We start from the raw sequence: 20,272 nt of genomic DNA on the forward strand, positions 1-20,272 counted from the left end.
ATGAGTTGGTTATCATAACAGGTAAAAAATGCTAAACACGCAGCACATATAAAGATAAACCTTTAAATCCTAAGATCAAATGCCACAGTATGTTGGGAAATTTAGACCCCAGTTGATAGAATTAACAAGTTTTAAACCCAAGTTGTTAATTAGATTTATTATGAATAAAACTTGTTAAAACAAACAAACATCAATATCATGTCAAAATCATGCAGCGAAAAAAATAAATAAGACAAGATATGATGACTCAGGAAAACCAATAAAACCAACCAGTTTCACAGTAAAAAACCTAGGGGGAAACCTTCCCGAAAAGCAATCCACTATAGTAAAGAGAAGTTTCAAATCCAGTACAAAACCTTTGTCCCTAGACTCTACAATCCCCGTAGATGAACTCACAGCAGAAACCTTCTACCGCTTCAGAACCTCTAAACTCTTCAATATATAAATGCCACCCTTTGATAATTCACGAATCCCAGTACGTTACTAACCAATTGTGCGGATCCCAGTACGTGACTTAGTCACCAACTAGAAGAAGATTGTTAGCTGCAAAGTTCTTCACTTCATCAACAATGAAGATTAAGAAGCACTTGGTTATAAAACCCTAAGGCGCAAAGATGCAGTAGCTTCTTTCAGAGAGAATAAGGCATCGGTCACCTTTCGCATATGTTCTCCTTGTATTCTTTTATGTGACGACCTCTAAAATAAGCCTTATATAGGTCTAGGGTTGTGAGAAAAGAAACCCTATACAAATACAAAAGCCTGGCCCAAAAATCAAATCTGAAAATTCTGATTTTCGTAACCTTCATAGATATCAGGTGTCGAGGAGGTGTCAGTCCTTGAGAGGAAACCTGTGACCGTTTAGACAATTGCTTATGAGGATACAACTTAAAGCAATTAGGACGAATGTGTCCAGAAACACCACAATGGTGACAAACATAAGGTCTAACAAAGGATTTAGAATTAGCAAAAGTAGTTTTGGATTTCATACCTTTATTACGTTTCTCAGATTGGGGCACAAAGACAGTCCTTGATCCAGAAGCCGTGGATGAGGAAGGGCTGGAGGAAACAGCATATCCTAAGCCAGTTTTATTAGAACTAGACTTTTGAGCACTCAAGACCTCATCAAGCTTTGCACTAGACATCCTCTCTATTTGAGTTCTAGTTTGACTAAGCTCAACTTCAAGATTCTTGACCTTCTCTTCTAATGAGGTGTTCTCCATAACAAGAGTCTCAACTAATCTTGTAGTCTCATCTAGCTTGACTAACAGATCAGCTTTTTCAGTTTTTACCTCATTAAGCTATTTTCTACAAAGATGAGAAGTCTTTTCAGATTTTATGAATTCAGTGCATAGCTTATCATAGGCTTCCTAAAGGGTCAACTTCTTGGGTACTTCATCATCAGAAAAATCCTCACTGTCACTAGCACTCTCCACAATCACCTTATCGGTTGAGGCAACAAAGGCCATAACGTGACGACATTCATCCACATACTCATCAAAAGAGTCATCCTCAGTATCACTCCAAGTAGCAATCAACCCTTTCTCTTTTGGCTTCTCAGTCTTTTCTTTCATGAGGTAGTTTGGACACTCTATCCACATATGATCAAAACCTTTGCACTCATGGCATTGAATAAGGGATTTTTCATTCTTGCCCTTCCTAAAGGATTTAGGTTTCCTAGGAGATTTGCCCTTATCCTTTTTCCTAAACTGAAGAAGCTTGATAATCTCATCAGTTATGAATGGTAGATCCTCATCCTCATCATCATCTTCATCTTCATCTTCATCTTCATCTTCATCTTCGCTTTCAGATTCCTCAATCTCTTCCTCTATACCCTTAAGAGCCAAGTTTTTGCTCTTTCCACCTTTTTCCATTGAGCCCAATCCCATCTCATAGGTTTGAAGGTTCCCTACAAGCTCAGTCAAAGGAATTTTATCAATATCCTTTACTTCTTCAATGGCAATGATCTTGGCATGGAATCTTTCAGGTAAGGACCTAAGGATTTTCCTCACAATTTTGGATTCTGCAATACATTCTTCAAGGTTGAAGATAGAATTCACAATATCCTTGAGTTTGGCATAAAACTCATCAAAGGTCTCATCCTCCTCCATTCTTATTTCTTCAAAACTACTAGTGAGTCTTTGAAGCTTCACAGTCTTTACTGCCTTGGTACCTTCATAGGTGGTCTCAAGAATGGTCCATGCTTCCTTGGTAACTTCTGTGTACGATATTTTCTTGAATTCCTCATTGGTCACCCTACAGAACAAAGCATTCAAGGCCCTACTATTGAAATTTGCAGCTATGGTTGTTGCATCATCCCAATCCACCGACGCTTCCTTTGGCTTAATCCAGCCAACTTCAATAGCTTGTCATACTTGTTCACCTAGAGCCTGCAAAAACACTTTCATACGAACTTTCTAGTACGCATAATTAGTTCCATCAAATAAAGGAGGAATAAATAAATATTTTCCTCTATCCATGACAACAGGGGTCAATGGATCACACTCAGGAAATTAATCCAATCAGAGTGAACCCGCTCTGATGCCACTTGTTGGGAAATTTAGACCCTGGTTGATAGAATTAACAAGTTTTAAACCCAAGTTGTTAATTAGATTTATTATGAATAAAACTTGTTAAAACAAACAAACATCAATATCATGTCAAAATCATGCAACGGAAAAAATAAATAAGATAAGATATGATGACCTAGGAAAACCAATGAAACCAACTAGTTTCACAGTAAAAAAACCTGGGGGGAAACCTTCCCGAAAAGCAATCCACTATAGTAAAGAGAAGTTTCAGATCTAATACAAAACCTTTGTCCCTAGACTCTACAATCCACATAGATGAACTCACAGCAGAAAACTTCTACCGCTTCAAAACCTCTGAACTCTTCAATATATGAATGCCACCCTTTGATAATGCACGAATCCTAGTACGTGACTAACCAATTGCACGGATCCCAGTACGCAACTTAATCACCAACTAGAAGAAGATTGTTGGCTACAAAGTTCTTCACTTCATCAACAATGAAGATCAAGAAGCACTTGGTTACAAAACCCTAAGACGCAAAGACGCAGTAGCTTCTTTCAAAGAGAATAAGGCATCAGTCATCTTTTGCATATGTTCTCCTTGTATTCTCTTATGTGACGACCTCTAAAATAAGCCTTATATAGGTTTAAGATTGTGAGAAAAGAAACCCTACACAAATACAAAAGCCTGGCCCAAAAATCAAATCTGAAAATTCTGATTTTCGTAACCTCGATAGATATCAGGTGTTGAGGAGGTGTCGAGAAGCTGTGGAGGGGATAGGAGCTTTCTCGATCGATCTACTAGCTGTCGAGAAGGTGTCGAGATTGTTAGGATTGGTGCCCTTAAATCCTATTATAAGATGCTATGTATAATATTAAGTGTGACATTGTGTTTGACATTATGTATGACTTAATATTATGTTTAATAAATTTGTTTTATTATTATCTGAAATAATGGTAACATGAATATTCAGACATTATCATATAGTCCATGAGATGCATAGTATGTGATTTATGTGAAGAGTCACAGAAGATATAAATTACAAGTTCTTTGTAAACTCAGAATTATAGTTCGTAGTCGGTGATGAAATTGGGCATTTCATCTGCGAAGACTATAACATATTTTGATAACACGTACAAAGTAAATTTCAGAATTAGAGAAACAAGAGATCGTACCTTGAAGCGGTGAATTTCAAAACAAAGATTGAAGCACTTGGGACTACTTTTAATCTTCACTCCAATTCCACTAACGCCCAAGATGTGTGGTCTCTCGATTGGTAACAAAGGATGACTTGTGAGTGACAAAAACTCACATGCACCACTTTTCAATGATGTTTCTTCGTCACAAATGTTTCTGTACGTTTTTCCCTTTGTATCTAACCAATTTATCTAATTGGGCCGGCCTTTTGGGCCTTACCAATTGGGCTTAAGTGTGTGGCTTGGAGTGGGACCAAAAGGGACCAATAAGACACTAGCTCCAATGGGCCTTGGGCTTTTCTGTCAACTCTTGACAAGTCCAAAGTTACCATTAACTATTTTTAATACCACTATATAAAATAGTTGCACTCTAGGTCTTATTATAAATATATCCCAAGACTTTATTATACATGCAACCCCTTCATAAAATATTCGTAGTAATACAAAGTCATTTAGACTGCCACTTTGTAAATTACTACATCTTAATCCTTGAGTACCCGGTTTAATCCTTTAATGTTATTCATTATATATTTATGAATCCAATTCCATAAATATATACTTTAGTCTTACTAAGTGGTTAGGCCTAACTCTTTGAATAACAAACCCATTAAACTTATCTCAAGGAATATTTATATCTCCGTTAAGAGACTATGAATTCCATCTTGAGAATACATGTTCCATCAACACTAAATGTGGCTGCCCAACATACTGAGGTTTGACCATAACTGTAGATCTCACTCCTGATATATCAAAGCAACCTACACCTCATGATCAGGTTCATTATTCTCTCAGGATTAAGAGTTCATGCAAATACAAGTCGTGAGATTTATTATTCATTTGACAGTCTTTAGGAGAATAATAAATCTCACAGCGGTCCAGTTCAATATGTCTTAACTCTTAAAACATATTAACACATCAACTAGAAGTCTCCACTTCCATGATCAAGACAAATCATCGTAGTTGATATGTTATAGTCTTCGCAGATGAAATGCCCAATTTCATCACCGACTACGAACTATAATTCTGAGTTTACAAAGAACTTGTGNTTTGAGGCCGAGGACCATGCAAGACCTTGGTTCTGTCTAGTACTTAGACTTTTCTTGAAGTAACCAGTTTCCCTATAGGTTTGAGTCCGAGGACCATGCAAGACCTTGGTTCTGTCTAGTAATTAGACTTTTCTTGAAGTAACTAGTTTCCCCATAGGTTTGAGTCCGAGGACCATGCAAGACCTTGGTTCTGTCTAGTACTTAGATTTTCACCAAAATACAAGACATATAATCATAATAGATTTAAGATTTGAAATAAAGAAATGCTTTTATTAATAATAATACATTCTCAGGTTATTTACATTTCATGGACGAGGTACAACTTTTTCATCCAAGTCTTCTAAGTAGTATGCACCTATCCCTGCTACTGAAGTAATTCAGTATGGTCCTTCTCAATTGGGTCCCAGCTTTCCAAAGGATGGGTTCTTGGTAGCACCCACAACTTTCCTCAACACTAAGTCCCCTAGTGCTAATGGTCTCATCTTCAAATTTGCATCATATCCTTGCTTGAGCTTCTGGTAGTAATAGGCCAACTGGATCATTGCCTTTTCTCTTCGTTCATTGATCAGATCTAGGCTCTTACCTAGTAGTTCATCATTATTGCTTGGAGTGAAGGAGCTCGTCCTTAGCATCGAGAAGTTTGCCTCTAGAGGTATAACAGCCTCGGTGCCATAGGTCATGTTAACCACCGTGGTGTAGTCCGGTAAGTCCATAAGACGTGTGGTAGCTCTTCTACCCATCTTCCCTTGGTGTCGTCTAGTCTCTTCTTAAGCCCATTGACTATGACCTTGTTAACAGTCTCGGTCTGCCCATTTCCCTGAGGATAAGCTGGAGTTGAGTACCCGTTTGTAATCCCCAGCTCGCAACAGTATCTTTTAAAGGCTTTGTTGTCAAATTGGAGTTCATTATCTGAAATGAGGGTACAAGGGACCCCGAATTATGTAACAATGTTTCTCTAGATGAATTTCTTAGCATCCACATCTCTGATGTTGGCCAATGGCTCAGCTTCGACCCATTTGGTGAAATAATCTGTGTCGACCAGTAGATATTTCTTATTTCCAGCAGCCTTGGGGAAAGGGCCTACAATATCCAGGCCCCATTGGGCAAACGGCCATGGACTGGACAAAGGGTTGAGGACCCCTCTTGGCGGATAAATATTTAGGGCAAACCTTTGGCACTGGTCACATTTCTTAACATATTCTAGAGCTTCCTTCTGCATCCCCGGCCACCAATATTCCTGGGTAATGGCTCAGTGCAACAGAGATCTTCCTCCTGTGTCACTCCCATAGATCCCTTCGTGCAGTTCTTCAAGTAGTAGTTTTGACACTTCAGGGTGAATACATAATAAATATTGCCCAGAATGGGAGCGCTTATACAATTTGTGGTCCTCGAACAACCAAAACCAAGGAGCTTTTCTTCATATTTTCTCAGCCTCTGATTTCTCCTCGGGCAGAATATCATCTTTAAGGAATATCACTATAGGGTCCATCCAGCTAGAACTTGCCCTAATTTGATGGACATAAACCATGCTTTTAGTGACCCTATTTACCCTAACCAGATGCTCGACAAGAATAACCCGAGGCAAACCCCCCACTGAGGAAGTAGCAAGTGTGGCCAATGAATCTGCATGGGTGTTTCCACTTCTGGAGACGTGTGACAAGCTGAAGAGATCGAAACCTAACTGCAAGCGTTTGACCTGGCTTAAGTACTCTTACATCCTCTCATCTCTGGCTTCTAACTCTCCCTTTACCTGGCCCACTACTAATCTCGACTCCGAGAACATCTCTACTACTTTTCCTCCCATTTTCTACACCATGGCCATTCCTTGTAATAGTGCCTCATACTCGGCTTCGTTATTCGTGGCCGAGAACCCAAGCCTCAGGGATTTTTCTATGATAGTCTTCTTAGGAGACACTAGGACCAGCCCCACTCCGGACCCCCTTTGATATGCTGCACCATTAATGTACACCTTCCAACATGGGGGTCCTGGCATAGAGATTATCCCAACGGATTTTCCATCCATGTTTCGCTTCTCTGCCACTATTTTTACAGGTGGTTCAGCAAACTCGGCCACCAAGTCAGCTAGGACTTGACCCCTTATAGAGGTCCGAGGTATGTATTTTATGTCAAAAGCTCCAAGGATTATGTTCCATATGGCAATCCTTCCAGTGTAATCAGCAGTTCGAAGTATAGACTTCAAGGGTAGTTGGGTTAGAACAACCACTATGTGGGCTTGGAAATAATGGGGAAGCTTTCGTGTGGCATGGACCACGACTAGTATGGCTTTCTCCAAGGGCAAGTACCTGACCTCAACTTCATGTAGTGACTTACTCACGTAATAGACTGGCCTTTGAAGGTCATTGTCATCTCGTATTAGCACCAGGCTCACAGCATGAGGAGCCACAACAATATATGCGTATAGGACTTCATCGGCCTCAGGACTGGACATGATAGGTGGTCGGGATAGGTACTCCTTGAGTTGTTGGAAGGCCACAACACAGTCTTCAGATCACTCAAATCCTTTTCACTTGTTGATCAAGAGATAGAATGGTCTGCATCTATTCGTCGACCTAGAAATGAAAAGATTCAAGGCTGCGATCATCCCAGTAAGCTTCTGGACCTCCTTGGCATTTCGTGGTGGTTTTAAATTATTAATAGCCTTGATTTGGTTAGGGTTAACCTCAATTCCCCTATGATTAACCATGTAGCCTAAAAACTTGCCTGATCCCACACTAAATGAGCATTTGGAAGCATTTAGGCGTAACTTGTGCTTCCTTAAGACATCAAAGGTACTGCCGAGGTCTCCTAAATGCTCGGATACCACTTTACTCTTCTCCACCATATCATCAACATAGATTTCGATGCTCTTGCCCAACTGCGGCTCGAACATCCTCGTCATCATCCTTTGATAAGTGGACCTTGCGTTCTTCAGGCCGAATGGCATTACTTTGTAGTGGTAGTTCCCCACAGGTGTCATGGAGGCTGTTTTCTCCTGATCCTTTAGGGCTAGTGGTATTTGATGATAGCCTTAGAAGGCATCTAAGAAGCTCATCCAAGGATGGCCCGCGGTTGCATCCACCAGCTGGTCTATCCGAGGCATGGGGAACGGGTCTTTTGGGCATGCTTTATTTAGGTCTGTGAAGTCTACATAAACTCGTCATTTTCCACTTTTCTTCTTGACCACCACGGTGTTGGCCAGCCATTCGGGGTAAAAAACCTCTTTGATAGCCCCTGCACGCTTAAGCTTCTTTACCTCATCCCTAATCGCATCAGCATGCTCTCTTGATGGGCACCGAGATGGCTACTTCTTGGGAGTGATGGTCAGGTTGACATTGAGATGGTGACAGATGAAGGCTAGATCAATCCTTGGAGCATCACAGGCATCCCATACAAATACATCGATATTTCTTTTGAGAAACTTAATTAACACCTCCATCTCCTAAAGAGGCAGTTGAGCCTCGACCTGAAAGAACTTCTCTGGGTCACCACCAATAATTACCTTCTCTAGATCTTTACATTTTGCCTCCTTAGCAGCTGTATCAGGAGGCGGCATCGGGGCCTTTGATTACTATAAGCTCGTTTCTGCAGAGGCCGAGGACTTTGCATTGAGCCGATGTGAAATGGCAGCCACCATACACTGCCTTGCCATGGATTGGCAACCACGGATTTCTAGCACCTGGTCCCCTGACGGGAATTTCACCTTTTGATACAAGGAGGAGGCAACAGCCCCCAAGATATGAAGCCAGGGCCTACCGACGATGGCTATATATGGAGAGTAGGTATCCACCACGATAAAGTTCACCTCCACTATCTCTGGGCCGGTCTGGATGGGCAGCCTAATCATGCCCTTTAGAACAACAAGCTTCCCATCGAAACTCATCAAAGGAGAGCCATAGGGCATCAAATCTTTCGGTTTTAACCTCAGCCCCCTATAGAGGTTGGGGTACATAACCTCGGCCCCACTGCCATTATCCACCATTACTCTTTTCACATCGTAATCCCCAATTCTAAGAGTGATCACCAGCGCATCATCATGGGGCTAGACGGTTCCAATCTTGTCTTCTTCTAAAAAGCTCAGGGTTGGGTAAAACTTCATTCTGGCCTTCTTTGGCTCTGGTTGGGACTCCTCGGCAGGCAGTTGTGCCAAGGATAACACTCGTGAAGGGCGCGTGCCTGTTCTTCCTGGCACAGCCAAGATGACATTGATCGCCCCTACGGGTGGCCCTAGGGCAGTATCTCTCTGGGGCTCTTGAGGGGTCTGGCCTTGATGACCACTGGAATGATGCAGAAGGTGCTTCAGCTTTCCTTCTTGGACCAGCTAGTCTAGATAGTTCCAGAGGTTCCTGCAGTTCTCTATGGTATGTCCGTGGTCCTGGTGGTATTGGCAATAAAAGTTTTGATTATGCCTCATGGACTCTCCAGCCATTTTATTCGACCACTTCAAGTACGGCTCGTTCCTGATTTTCTCCAGCGCCCGATGTACTGGTTCTCAAAATACAACATTGATTGTTTGTGTGTTGGTTGCTCCAGATTGCCCTATGAAATCTCTCCTTGGGCGGCTGTTGTTATACTAGTCTGACCTAAAATCCTTCCTCTCCTGAGGGATAACCTTCTCTTTTCCCTTGCCTTGCAGCTGGTCTTCCTCTAATCGTTTATACTTATCGATCCGATCCATTAATTGGCGCACATTGGTGGTAGGCTTGCCAATTAGAGACTTCATCAAGCCATGCTCGGCTAGGAGACTATTTTTGAAGGTGCTGAGGGCGACATCATCAAAATCGCCATCCATATCATTATACATCTTCCAATATCTATCCGAGTAGGCCTTTAGAGTTTCTCCATCATGCATGGATAAGGACAATAACGCACTCAAGGGCCGAGGAGCCCTGCTGTTTGTAACGAAATGGGAGCCAAAGGCTTGGGTTAGCTGCCTATATGAATCTATGGAATTCGTTTTTAAGCCATTGAACCACCTCATCGCCACTGGTCCCAAGCTAGATGGGAAAACCTTGCACATCAACGCCTCGTTTTTAGAATGGACAGCTATCCTTTGGTTAAACTGTCTCACATGCTCCACGGGATCTGTTTTGTTGTTATAAATGGTAAAGGTTGGCTGTTGGAATCGCCAAGGAAGCGTAGCCCCTTCTATGTAGCGTGTGAAAGGTGACTTGGAGAGTTGATCCAATGCCCTGCTCATGGCATCGTTTCTCATGCCCCTTGGAGATGGGCTTTTATGTTTATGTCTACGGTAGTACTCTTCTTCGTGAGAGAAAGTCTCGCTTGGAGGGGTTCGCGATCTTGGTCTATAGTCATTATCGCCTTCATCACTGGAGGGCATGTTAGGGCTAGAATGAGACCGCCTTCGTTATGCATGGCGCAGCTATCTCTTTAAATCTTCTATTTCTCGTTGCATGACCTGATTATCATTCTGTCTCTGAGATACGTGGCTCCTAACTTCTTCTTGTTGCATAGGCCGGTTGTTATTTTGTCTCTGGAGTACGTGACTCCTCACACGAGAGTGGCTCCTGCCGGTTTGAATGGTGTGCACACTTCCCTCTCGAAACCTCCCATTCTCTTCATTTCGATCATGCTTAGGGTTGGGAAAGTTACCCTGTTGTTGGGATTTGGCCGGTTCAGGCTGATGGGAGCCTGCTTGATGAAGGCCTGATCCTGTTATGCTTGATTGTTACCCTTACTAAGACACAAGTTCTTCCCACAGATGGTGCCAATTGTAGGGACTGGATTTGAGCACTTCTTCTATTGGATGAATGGACTCAGACCCCAACTAGCCCAATACAATAAATTTATAGAGAGTGGATTGAAAAACTAGGCCTTAGTAAAGGTTACAACAACTAGACATGGCAATGAATGGGTTGAATAACAAGGACGTGAACTAAAGTGTAAAATTTGGTCCTTGGCCCTCCTCTGAGGGGCTTATTGTTCTTATTATTTATTCCGTGTCTGGTTACAATGACTTTGAAGACAATATAAATTGTTACTGTGCTTTCTATTTTTCAACCCCCCCTTTTCCTGGAGGATTTCTTACATTATATACCCCCTTCTAGTTGATCTTGGCCTTCCATTTGTTAATCATGTACGTCACTACTTAAGTGTTTGTCCCATCAGCCACCTTCCTAAACCTCTTGTGAGTTGCAGCAACCAAGGCAGCACTATTCAGGGGTCATTTCCCCATTAATGCGGCCAGGACGTTAGTTGTGGGCATTTAATGCGGAGTTGACAGTTTCTCCTTGAATTGCTCCTCCGCCGTGTTCCCATGGCTAACCCATTGTACCTGTCCTTTTCCTTGGGATGCTCTGGGAGGCTGCCTTTGATGGCATGCCACTCTTCCCTTCTGTGATCTTGGTTGGCCGAGGACAGGATTGTCCTCGGCGATGTTTCAGGGCACCTTGGACTTGCTTCTTTCGTCCTCGGACATTTCTTTCTCCTCGACGTAGGATTTGGGCTTAGTATAAAGTGGGCCGCGGTTGCCAAATTCTTTAACCCCACATTACTATTTATAAAATATTTATGTATTAAATATTACTATTTATAAAATATTTATGTATAAAATATTTATTTATAAAAAATGTTCATAAACCTAAGTTACCTTAGTGGTTAACACACGTGTCATGTATTTTCTGAGGGTCCTGTCCAAGGTTCTAACCTCCACAACAGCCTTTTTTTTTTCTTTTCATTTTTTAAGTTACTATTATCAAAACTACGTCGTTTTGATTCTATTTAAAACACAACATAAAACCCTAGCCTACACATTTCTCATTCAGTCGCCCCTTCCTATTTCCCATTTCCCCTAATCATTTTCATTTTCTCTCTCATCTTCTCTTCTCAGCCGCCCCATCCCCTCTCTCCCTCTTCACTCATCCCTTAGATGAGAAGCCATTGGAGATCGAAAGAAGTTCTACCACTCTTTTTGCTTGGATTTAGTTTGGTGGGTTTGTATTTCTAGTTTGTTCTTTGTTTGTTTTCTCTGGATCAATCTCTTTATTTATTTTTTCTTTGTTTTGTTGATAGGAATTTCTCTCTCTCTCTCTCTCTCTCTCTCTCTCTCTCTAACCAAGTTTTCTCCTTCTTCGATCTGTAATTCCCATTTGTTTCTTGAGAAAACACGGGAAAATATAATTGTAAAATCTGAGATNAGGAGATAATGATCTACCTTGTGGAGACTGAGATACTCAATCAATTTCAGCTTTTGGGCCGTCGAGATGACAAAGCACAAAGTGCATAAAACCGAAAAAAAAAAAAAAAAAAAGATTGAACCGTGTTCAAAATTTCAGTTTGGTTTTGGTGTATTTCAGTTTCGGTTTCAGTTTTGGTTCAAATAGTAAAAATCTGAAACAAACCAAAACCGATCGATATGTATTAAATATTATTATGTACAAAATATTTCAAGACACACATGTGACAACACTTGGCCCAAGTTCGAACCATGATGATAATAAGATCTTAGTTTTCTTTCTCCTTATAACACAAAACTACGTTGTCATGGGTATGTTCTTTTCTGTTAAAGTGTGAGTTGTTTGTTTGATTTGGTTTGTTTTTTGTGTTGTTTGTCTGCTGAAAAAGTGAAAATACATGATTTGGGATTTTCTTGGCAATCATGGTTTTTCTACAGGTATTTCTTCTTCTCTTTTTCTTTTTGATTCTTTTTTTCTCACATTCCAAACACTGAAATTGACCGAACAAAACCAAAACCGACTGTAGTCAATTTGGTTCGGCATTCCTTCCTTACAAATCGGTGTTGGTTTCAAGTATGGCAAAACTGATATCCTCGGTTTGGTGTAAAAATTGCCTTAAAAATCGACAAACTCGAACCAGTTACACCCCAAGCACGAAGATGGGAGAACCATGGCTTCTATTAATGGCAGAGGCTGGCTTGGGGAGAGAGGAGGAAGAAGGCAAAACAAAAAAGAAAGAAAGAAAAAATTAGAGGTCTGGTATGAGAGAGGAGAGAGCCATTGGGGGAGTTAATGGACTGGCCACGGATTAGGCAATACACTGATCGTGGGCCCAGAGCTTGCATGTTGTTACAACTTTGCCACAATCATTCTGTTTTCATTACTTAGAAATAGGAGTGTTCGCGGTGTGATACAGTGCGGTTTTAGGTAATTTTTAACACCGTACTTTGCTGTGCGGTTTAGCTAAAACTATAACTGCATCACACCTTATTTTTGCGGTCACATATGCAATACTATGTATAAGATGTGGTTTGAAGTCGGTATATTTTTCAAATTTTGAACTTTTCCTGCTCAGCCCAAAACTAATTTTTCCTTCTTTTTAGGCCAAGTTTTAAATTATTGAGCTAGGTTTTCTTTATTTTGAGTTGGCTTTTCTATTCAACACTTGATAGGGTTATTAAACTTTTTTTTGTTGTTGAAAACTAGGGTTATTAAACTATTAATAATATATTTAATATTAAAAATAAATAAATATATTAATATATAGAGAGGGTGCAGTGCGGTGCACTATTACTTGCGGTGCAGTGCGATTATGCCAATTTGCGGGCGGTTTTGGTGCGGTTTGTGCGGTTTAGTGAATACCCCTACTTAGAAACACATAAATCTTGTTTTCATTTTCACTCACTTATCACTCATTTTGTTGAGTTTTTAGTGATGAAAATTGAAACTGAAAATATGGCCAAACACACATTTTAGGCATAGGATATTGGGACTTACAAAAAATAAGTAACAAGTGACGAAAATTAGTGAAACCAAACAGATCCCAAGTAATCAAACAACAAAGTAAATCTCAAATTCACAAGACAATGCCAACCAAGCTCACCATATTGGTAGGCTGGTAGCTGCTGCGGCAGTGGAATCTTAAAAAAAAAAAAAAAAAGAAGGTAAATCAGATATAAAAAAAATCGATTGCTTATTGCGGAAAAGAAACATTAAATGCTGATTGAGGATGCTCAATTGCTTCAAGCTACGAGATGCCAAAATAAATAAATAAAGAAAAGTCAATTGCTTCAACCTAAGCAGTCAATTACTACGCTTGGGTTTAGCCAAAATATATCTTAATTATAAGCTTCTAAAGATTTTAGAGAATTTTTATTATATGTCATTTCCTAGCAGTTTCTATTTTCAACGCAATTCATCAACTTTGCCTACCCAAAGACAGCATTTGATAAAGAAATAAAACAAGTTGGCAAAAAATATTGGCCAAGATAGACATCATGGACATGGTCATGTAAAGTGAACTCGTGCAAAATCTGTGTTCGAACAATTGGGACAACTTGGCAATTTGTGAATTCTTCTTCCATGTGGTCTAAAAAATGGGACTTTCGGCCCGAACCTAGAAACTGTTACTTTCAGCTCCAACGTCTGCGCTGATTGTTAAACGCAATGGTACAATCGTGTGCGACAAACGAACGGGCTTTACCAATCAACCCAGCTAGGCAAATTCAAATAGAGCAATCATAAGACTTAAGACATAAAACTTTTTCTGTAATGAGTAAAGCTTTTTTTGTTTAGTGGTTTAATCCACTATCTATGATATGAGAGCAACACATGTTCATTTAAAATACATGTTGTGTTGCGTTTTTTTAATATATATATATATATATATTGTTTATTTTGAGTCCAACGCATTGAAATACTAAGCGCAAGCCAAATCACTTTACAGCTTATTTTACAATATTTTTTTAAAATGAATTTCACAATTTGTTGTAAGTAATAAAATTGGTGTAAGGATTTGCTGCCAACTAAGTTGCACCAACTCGTGCAAAATACACACGTGTCAAATGACCATTTGGTAAAAAATTCAATCTTGACAAGAAAGTTTTTATTTAAATACAAGTCTGGACTAATGTCTATCTGAGGTATTGACACATGTGCATTTTTGTAAGAGTTGCTGCAACTTAGTTTGCAGCAAATCCTTACCCATAAAGATGTGAGTAGAGCAATAACTTTTATATGGTCCACCGTTAATATCGTGTTAGTTGTGTTCACTAATTACAACGTATCAACCCAATATAGGGACAGACCCAAGGGGGCCCAACCCCCTAGCCCAAAGAAAAAAAAAATTTATTGGTTCTATATTTATATTTTTAGAGCTACGATTCCCTCTTTCAAAAACTTAGATCTCCTCCATTTTAATTAGCCTAGCCCAACTAGTAACTACTCAACTAAAAAATTTAATAAAAAGCAAAACTTTAAAATAAAAAATAAAAAATCTATTAAGCCTAGTATTAGAGTACTAGCATCAAGTGTTCTAAATGCTAAATATTTAGTGTTTAGGACACCAAATAACAAAAACACTACTGTATGAGATATTTCAAATGTTATATTAAAGTCGCAAAAGTAATTTTTGGTATGTGAGAATATATATATATATATTTTGGCAATAGTTGATGCTCTTAAAAAACAATATTGTGGGTGGGTTGGGCCTAAGAAAACAGGTCGACCCACCTAAACGAAAGTCTGACGCTAGGCCTAAGGCCCATCGAGTGACGTATGTTTGGTACGCCTAAGGGAGGTGACCCTGGAATCCGTCATAGCATGCCCGACACTGGCTGAGTATCGAGGATTAATGCGACCACATCTGAGGGGTCGCCTAGAGGTTGATAATCTAAACTGATCATAAAGGGAGTCTGTGTGTAATCCTCTGAGAAGTCAGTCAGCGAGAATTGACGATCTTGAAAGGAATCCACTCCTGAACACTATTCGGCGTTTGGAACAAGTTTCGAGGGAATCCTCTAAATTCATGAGGATCCCTTGGGATTCTGGGGGACGTGGGAATATGTGAGTGAGTGGGAAAGAAATGATGGCCACCCCACTCACGGAGGGTTATAAAGGAGGACAAAACCATAGGAGAGAGAGAGAGAGAGAGAGAGAGAGAGAGTAAAGTGTTGGAAAACTAGAGGGAAGTGAGGAAGAGGGTGAGAGGCCAAACATTGACAAGAGCATATCAGACTAAGGTTGGAGCTCTATTAGTAGGATCGAGAGAAAGCCCACATATAAATAAATTGAGGGCCCAAGTACAATTACGTGAGTAGTGTCTGGTGCCCATAAATATTATTTTGTGTTTTTTTGTCGTTGTTGGTAGATGATTTAATCTTAATGTATTAAGAAACAATAATTTTATGTATTTATCTTGGTTGATAGTTTGTTAATACCATATTGATTTGTATTTGGTTGAAATCCTAGGTCCGGCCTTAACCCAATACTTAAGAAAAGAGTAATGTTACATTAACAACTGTGGGGATAAATTAGCCGAGTAGGAATATTAGGCCGTGGGCCTTGTTTAAGGATGTAGAATAACTCGAAGAGGGTTGAACATTAAGATAAGCTTGTATAGCAAAGGGACGAGGACAAGGACAAGTAATGACGAACAAAGATTATCTCTTGGAGATCCAAACTTCCTCAGGAAACGTTGTGGGGGATCGGAGCTCGGTTGCCTAGAAGATACCGTGCAAGAGGGCACCATACTTCTAAGGATAAGCTTCAAATAAAAGAATCCACAGTGAACTATGAAATATTTGAGAAGAAAGCTGCTACCACCACATTAAATGTTTTGCACCTAACCAACTGACCACATTTATGTGAAAATGATGTCTAAACAGTGATGTTGAGCTTTACAGCTATATACAAAGGTTCCAGGATGGCTTTGATGGGATAAGCATCTAGAAGATCACTTACACAATCAACAGATGGAAGGCTAGGATTGAAAAGGAGTAATACTATATAAAGAAAAGATCCTGAGAACTGAGGTATGTAATCACTGAGAAAGAAAATCAAACAAGAGAAAGAAACAGAAAACATCTTGTACTTAGAGAAGCTTGAGTGAATATAAGAACACTTGATCCTCGGACTTGACTAAGGAACATTTTTCCCTTTAAACTGTATTTTCTTATCTTTTTGGCGTGAATCCAATCTCTTGTAGTCCATATACGATTTGCTAAGTCTTACCTGTAAGATCTACTCTCTAACAAATATATTGTTTAGGTGGCAAATTGTTCTTAATGAATAAAAATTTGATATCAGTGATGGTCCAAGATAAAAACAAATATCAAATTACCACTAAAAATATATTATAAAAATATTGTTAAAATTGTTATGTACGTAACATTACTCTTTAAGAGAGAGAGAGAGAGAAAAAATTGTCTCTAGAATATTGATTCAAATGATATTAGTGAGTGATAACAATAAGCCTAAAATCATACCATTTTCAAAATACTTTTCACAATTTTTAACCTACAATTTTGTTAATGACAATTAAAAAAAAAAAAAAAAGCTACTATTTCCTAATGAAATTTTTTGTTGTAATAAATTCAAAATTATTGTAATAAACACTTATTACAATAAATAAATAAAAAATTTCGTTTCCCATTGTAATAAACTCGTGGCACACGACTAATCACACCCATGAAAACGTCAAGCTTTCTTTAGCTAGGCAAGGGACCCATAATAAGATTTCCGTTCAACTTGACACCAAAACTAGATAAGATGAAATAATAAATTCCTTTCAGGTGATGACAGTCCACCTTATCCATTCAATCATTCAGTTCCACTTGTATCTTTTTAAGCACGATGGATATTTATATTTTCTTTCTTTCCTTTAATTAATCATTTAAAAGGTTCCCAAAAAAAAAAAATTTATTTAAGAAGGAAAAGAATGGGTCTTCATGATGTTTGTGTAAAGTGAAAACAACACTCCCAGTTTCCTCCCTAACTTCCTTCAGTTATTTCCAACTGTAACAGACGACCAAAGTTCACAAAATGGATTCCAAAGTGGGACCCTCAGAAAAAACAAACATAATCCAACCAACCAAAATAGAGGTTTCTAGATCAATTAAATCACTAAGAAAAATGTAGTGGGGATCCACTGAGAGTTTCATTTTCAATACGCGGTTACGCGGCAAAACCATCTTTGTCTGTCTTTTTTTAATGAAACCAACTGATACGTTAACATATGTGGCGGTTATATATTTATTTATGTTATTAACTGTCAACCGTGTTTTGGAAACTGTGTGACGTCATCTCAAAAAAAAGGTGTCTGTACATTTGTCTGTTGTTTCGATGCGCCACGTCAGCCTTGCTGTTGCCCCACTGTTTCACACACGCTTCCTCGTAGCTTCCAAGAACGTTCTATAGCTTTCAATTACTCACCAAATTTTTTTTCAATTCTCCCTCGTGTTAAAAAGCCATATCGTACTATGAAGAATATTCTTGTACTATTTTTCCTAACATTTTAGAAGATATTTCTTTAACAGAAAGTTATCAAAAACACTTTCACATTTGATCATGGGAGTGTTTAATTGTGTTCTTTAAATAACACAACACATATTTTTATAATACTTTTTTATTTATATATATTTTTATAATATTTAAATAATGTTATCAGACGGGTTAATGCATAATTAATTATTCTGAAAATTTTTACATATTGTTACATACTTACAATATCATCTAAATATAGATGATTACTATAGATGATTACATACTAAAACTACTGAAATTGTTAAAAATCTCACCTCCTATTCCAATCCCAATACAAATTCTTAAACCCAAAGCACGATTACCATTTCACAAACACTCTACCAAACCAAAAATTATCCAACTTGATTCTTTGACCCTTCTGTTCAAATCGACATGAAGCTTTGGCCTTTTAAAATTATTCCTAGTCCCAATGGCAAGCTCATAATTGTTGTTAGGTACAAAGGTGAAGAGAAAAAAATTCTCAACCAGAGAAATATGGTCAATGTAGTTGACGAAGAAACTATATATTGGCCTTTTGGTTAAACTGCAATAGTTGTTGCAGTCCAGATCAACGACTCTCTCTCTCTCTCTCTCCCTTTCTGAGTCCACATGCGTTTCACATGAGTATTGTTAGATAATTGTAACAGCAGTTAAGCAAAAGTACTTGGCACGTGTAGAATTTATGAAGTAAATCGGTAAAAATAAAAGTTTATACCCTTCAAGGGTGTAATGACCACTACCTAAAAGTTTAGAGGATCTCTTAGCATTTTTCCTATATAAAATTAAAAATATTTATTTTGTTCCACCTAGTGTTAATTATTTATATATATAAAAAATGAATGTGAAAAACAAATAATAAAGAAAGTGTACAAAAAGAACAAAGATAGAATAAAAATTAATATCTAAATAGAGTGGGTAAGAGAGTAGAGAATGAGGTGTAAGGTATATTTTAAAGTGATTATATAATGCATGATCGGATGTGAATGCTCTTATGAGATAAAATGACTAATGAGAGAAAAAAATAATGCTTGAACAAAATAATTAGGAAAAAAAAGATAGAACAAATTGCCATTGCAAAATAGAATACATTGCCTTTTTTGTTGGTAAAATAGAAATATAATTTACACGGTTTAGAATTTTTTATTTTATTGTTATTGGTAATTTCTAAAGGTCAATTGTTAATATAAATAAATGAAAATTTACAACAACAAAAATGATGTAAAATAAAGTAATTCAGTTAAAGATAATTATAGATCTAGTTGATGAATAAAGAGAGAGAATCACATGAAATAATTTGATCAAATTTAAAAGAGAGAAATTAAAATGATAATTAAAAAAAAGACAACTTGATTAAAATTAAGAGAAATAATTGACTAATTGTGTGTTAAACATTTGTTTATTTAGTTTTTGTTAAAAATGTGTTAAAGTATGCTTGTTCTTTAAAGAAGTAATAAAAAATAAGGTTTTAAAAAACTGTATGTTTAAGCTAAAAGCTAAAAGAACTAGCAAAAAACATCTAGACTCAAATGAACTCTAACCGTGTGTTTGAAAATGCTACTTGAGAAAGGAAGAGAAGAGAAATGAGAAGAATGATAGTTTTTCCTCTGTTTGGTTACCCTGGAAGAAAAAAAATAAAGGGGCAAAAACCATTTCTCTTAAGCCCACAGATGTGTAATCCACCCAATTTAGGCAGCTTTGAAGGGAGACAATGGTTTTTTTTTTTTTTTTTTTTTTTTAAATAGGGTCTATATATAATAATATCATATGACATAAAGTTAAATATTTGCTTATAACTTTCATATATCTTTCACATTTATATGGCCATAAAAGTAAAAAAAACATATATTATTCTTCTTCAAAGGAAAGCAAAGTGTATTATTCTTCTTTCTTTTCCCCTTCTCTCCCCATTTCCAAACAAACAAGAGAAATTTTATTTCTATTCTTTTCTTTCTCATTTCCTTTCTATCATTAATTTCTCTTCTCTTCTCTTCCCTCATTTTGTAACCAAACGAAGTCTAAGAATATAAAATCAAATAAAGCTGTAGGCATTAAAAATAATAGTAGGTGAAAAATATTAGTAAAAAATGAAAATCGGCAAGTAATTTGCCTCCTCGTACTGGTGCAAAAGTTGAAAGTATATTTTTTATGGACTGCGTTAACAAACACTGAATGGTACTCGTTAACTACAAAATTTTTTTACTTTTTCTTAGCACAATTTTTGTCTTTTTTTTTTTTTGCAATTCCTGTCATTTTTTTTCAGTTTTGTAATACTATTTAGAATTTTTTT

At 38.0% G+C, this 20,272-nt stretch overlaps 2 protein-coding genes across 2 annotated transcripts; both read right to left on the reverse strand.

Moving 5' to 3' along the window:
* Positions 1–8,339: 8,339 nt before the first annotated feature.
* Positions 8,340–8,750, reverse strand: LOC112022956 (uncharacterized). Its single transcript, XM_024055574.1, has one exon. It carries the CDS (start codon positions 8,748–8,750, stop codon positions 8,340–8,342), a length of 411 nt encoding a protein of 136 aa, XP_023911342.1.
* A 591-nt stretch (positions 8,751–9,341) lies between these two features.
* LOC112022957 (uncharacterized) lies at positions 9,342–10,109 on the reverse strand. The gene has a single exon (XM_024055575.1). It carries the CDS (start codon positions 10,107–10,109, stop codon positions 9,342–9,344), a length of 768 nt encoding a protein of 255 aa, XP_023911343.1.
* Between the last annotated feature and the right edge of the window lie 10,163 nt (positions 10,110–20,272).

The sequence above is a fragment of the Quercus suber genome, unplaced genomic scaffold, assembly GCF_002906115.3.
Source record: "Quercus suber isolate HL8 unplaced genomic scaffold, Cork oak 2.0 scaffold_42, whole genome shotgun sequence".
Lineage (NCBI taxonomy): Eukaryota > Viridiplantae > Streptophyta > Magnoliopsida > Fagales > Fagaceae > Quercus > Quercus suber.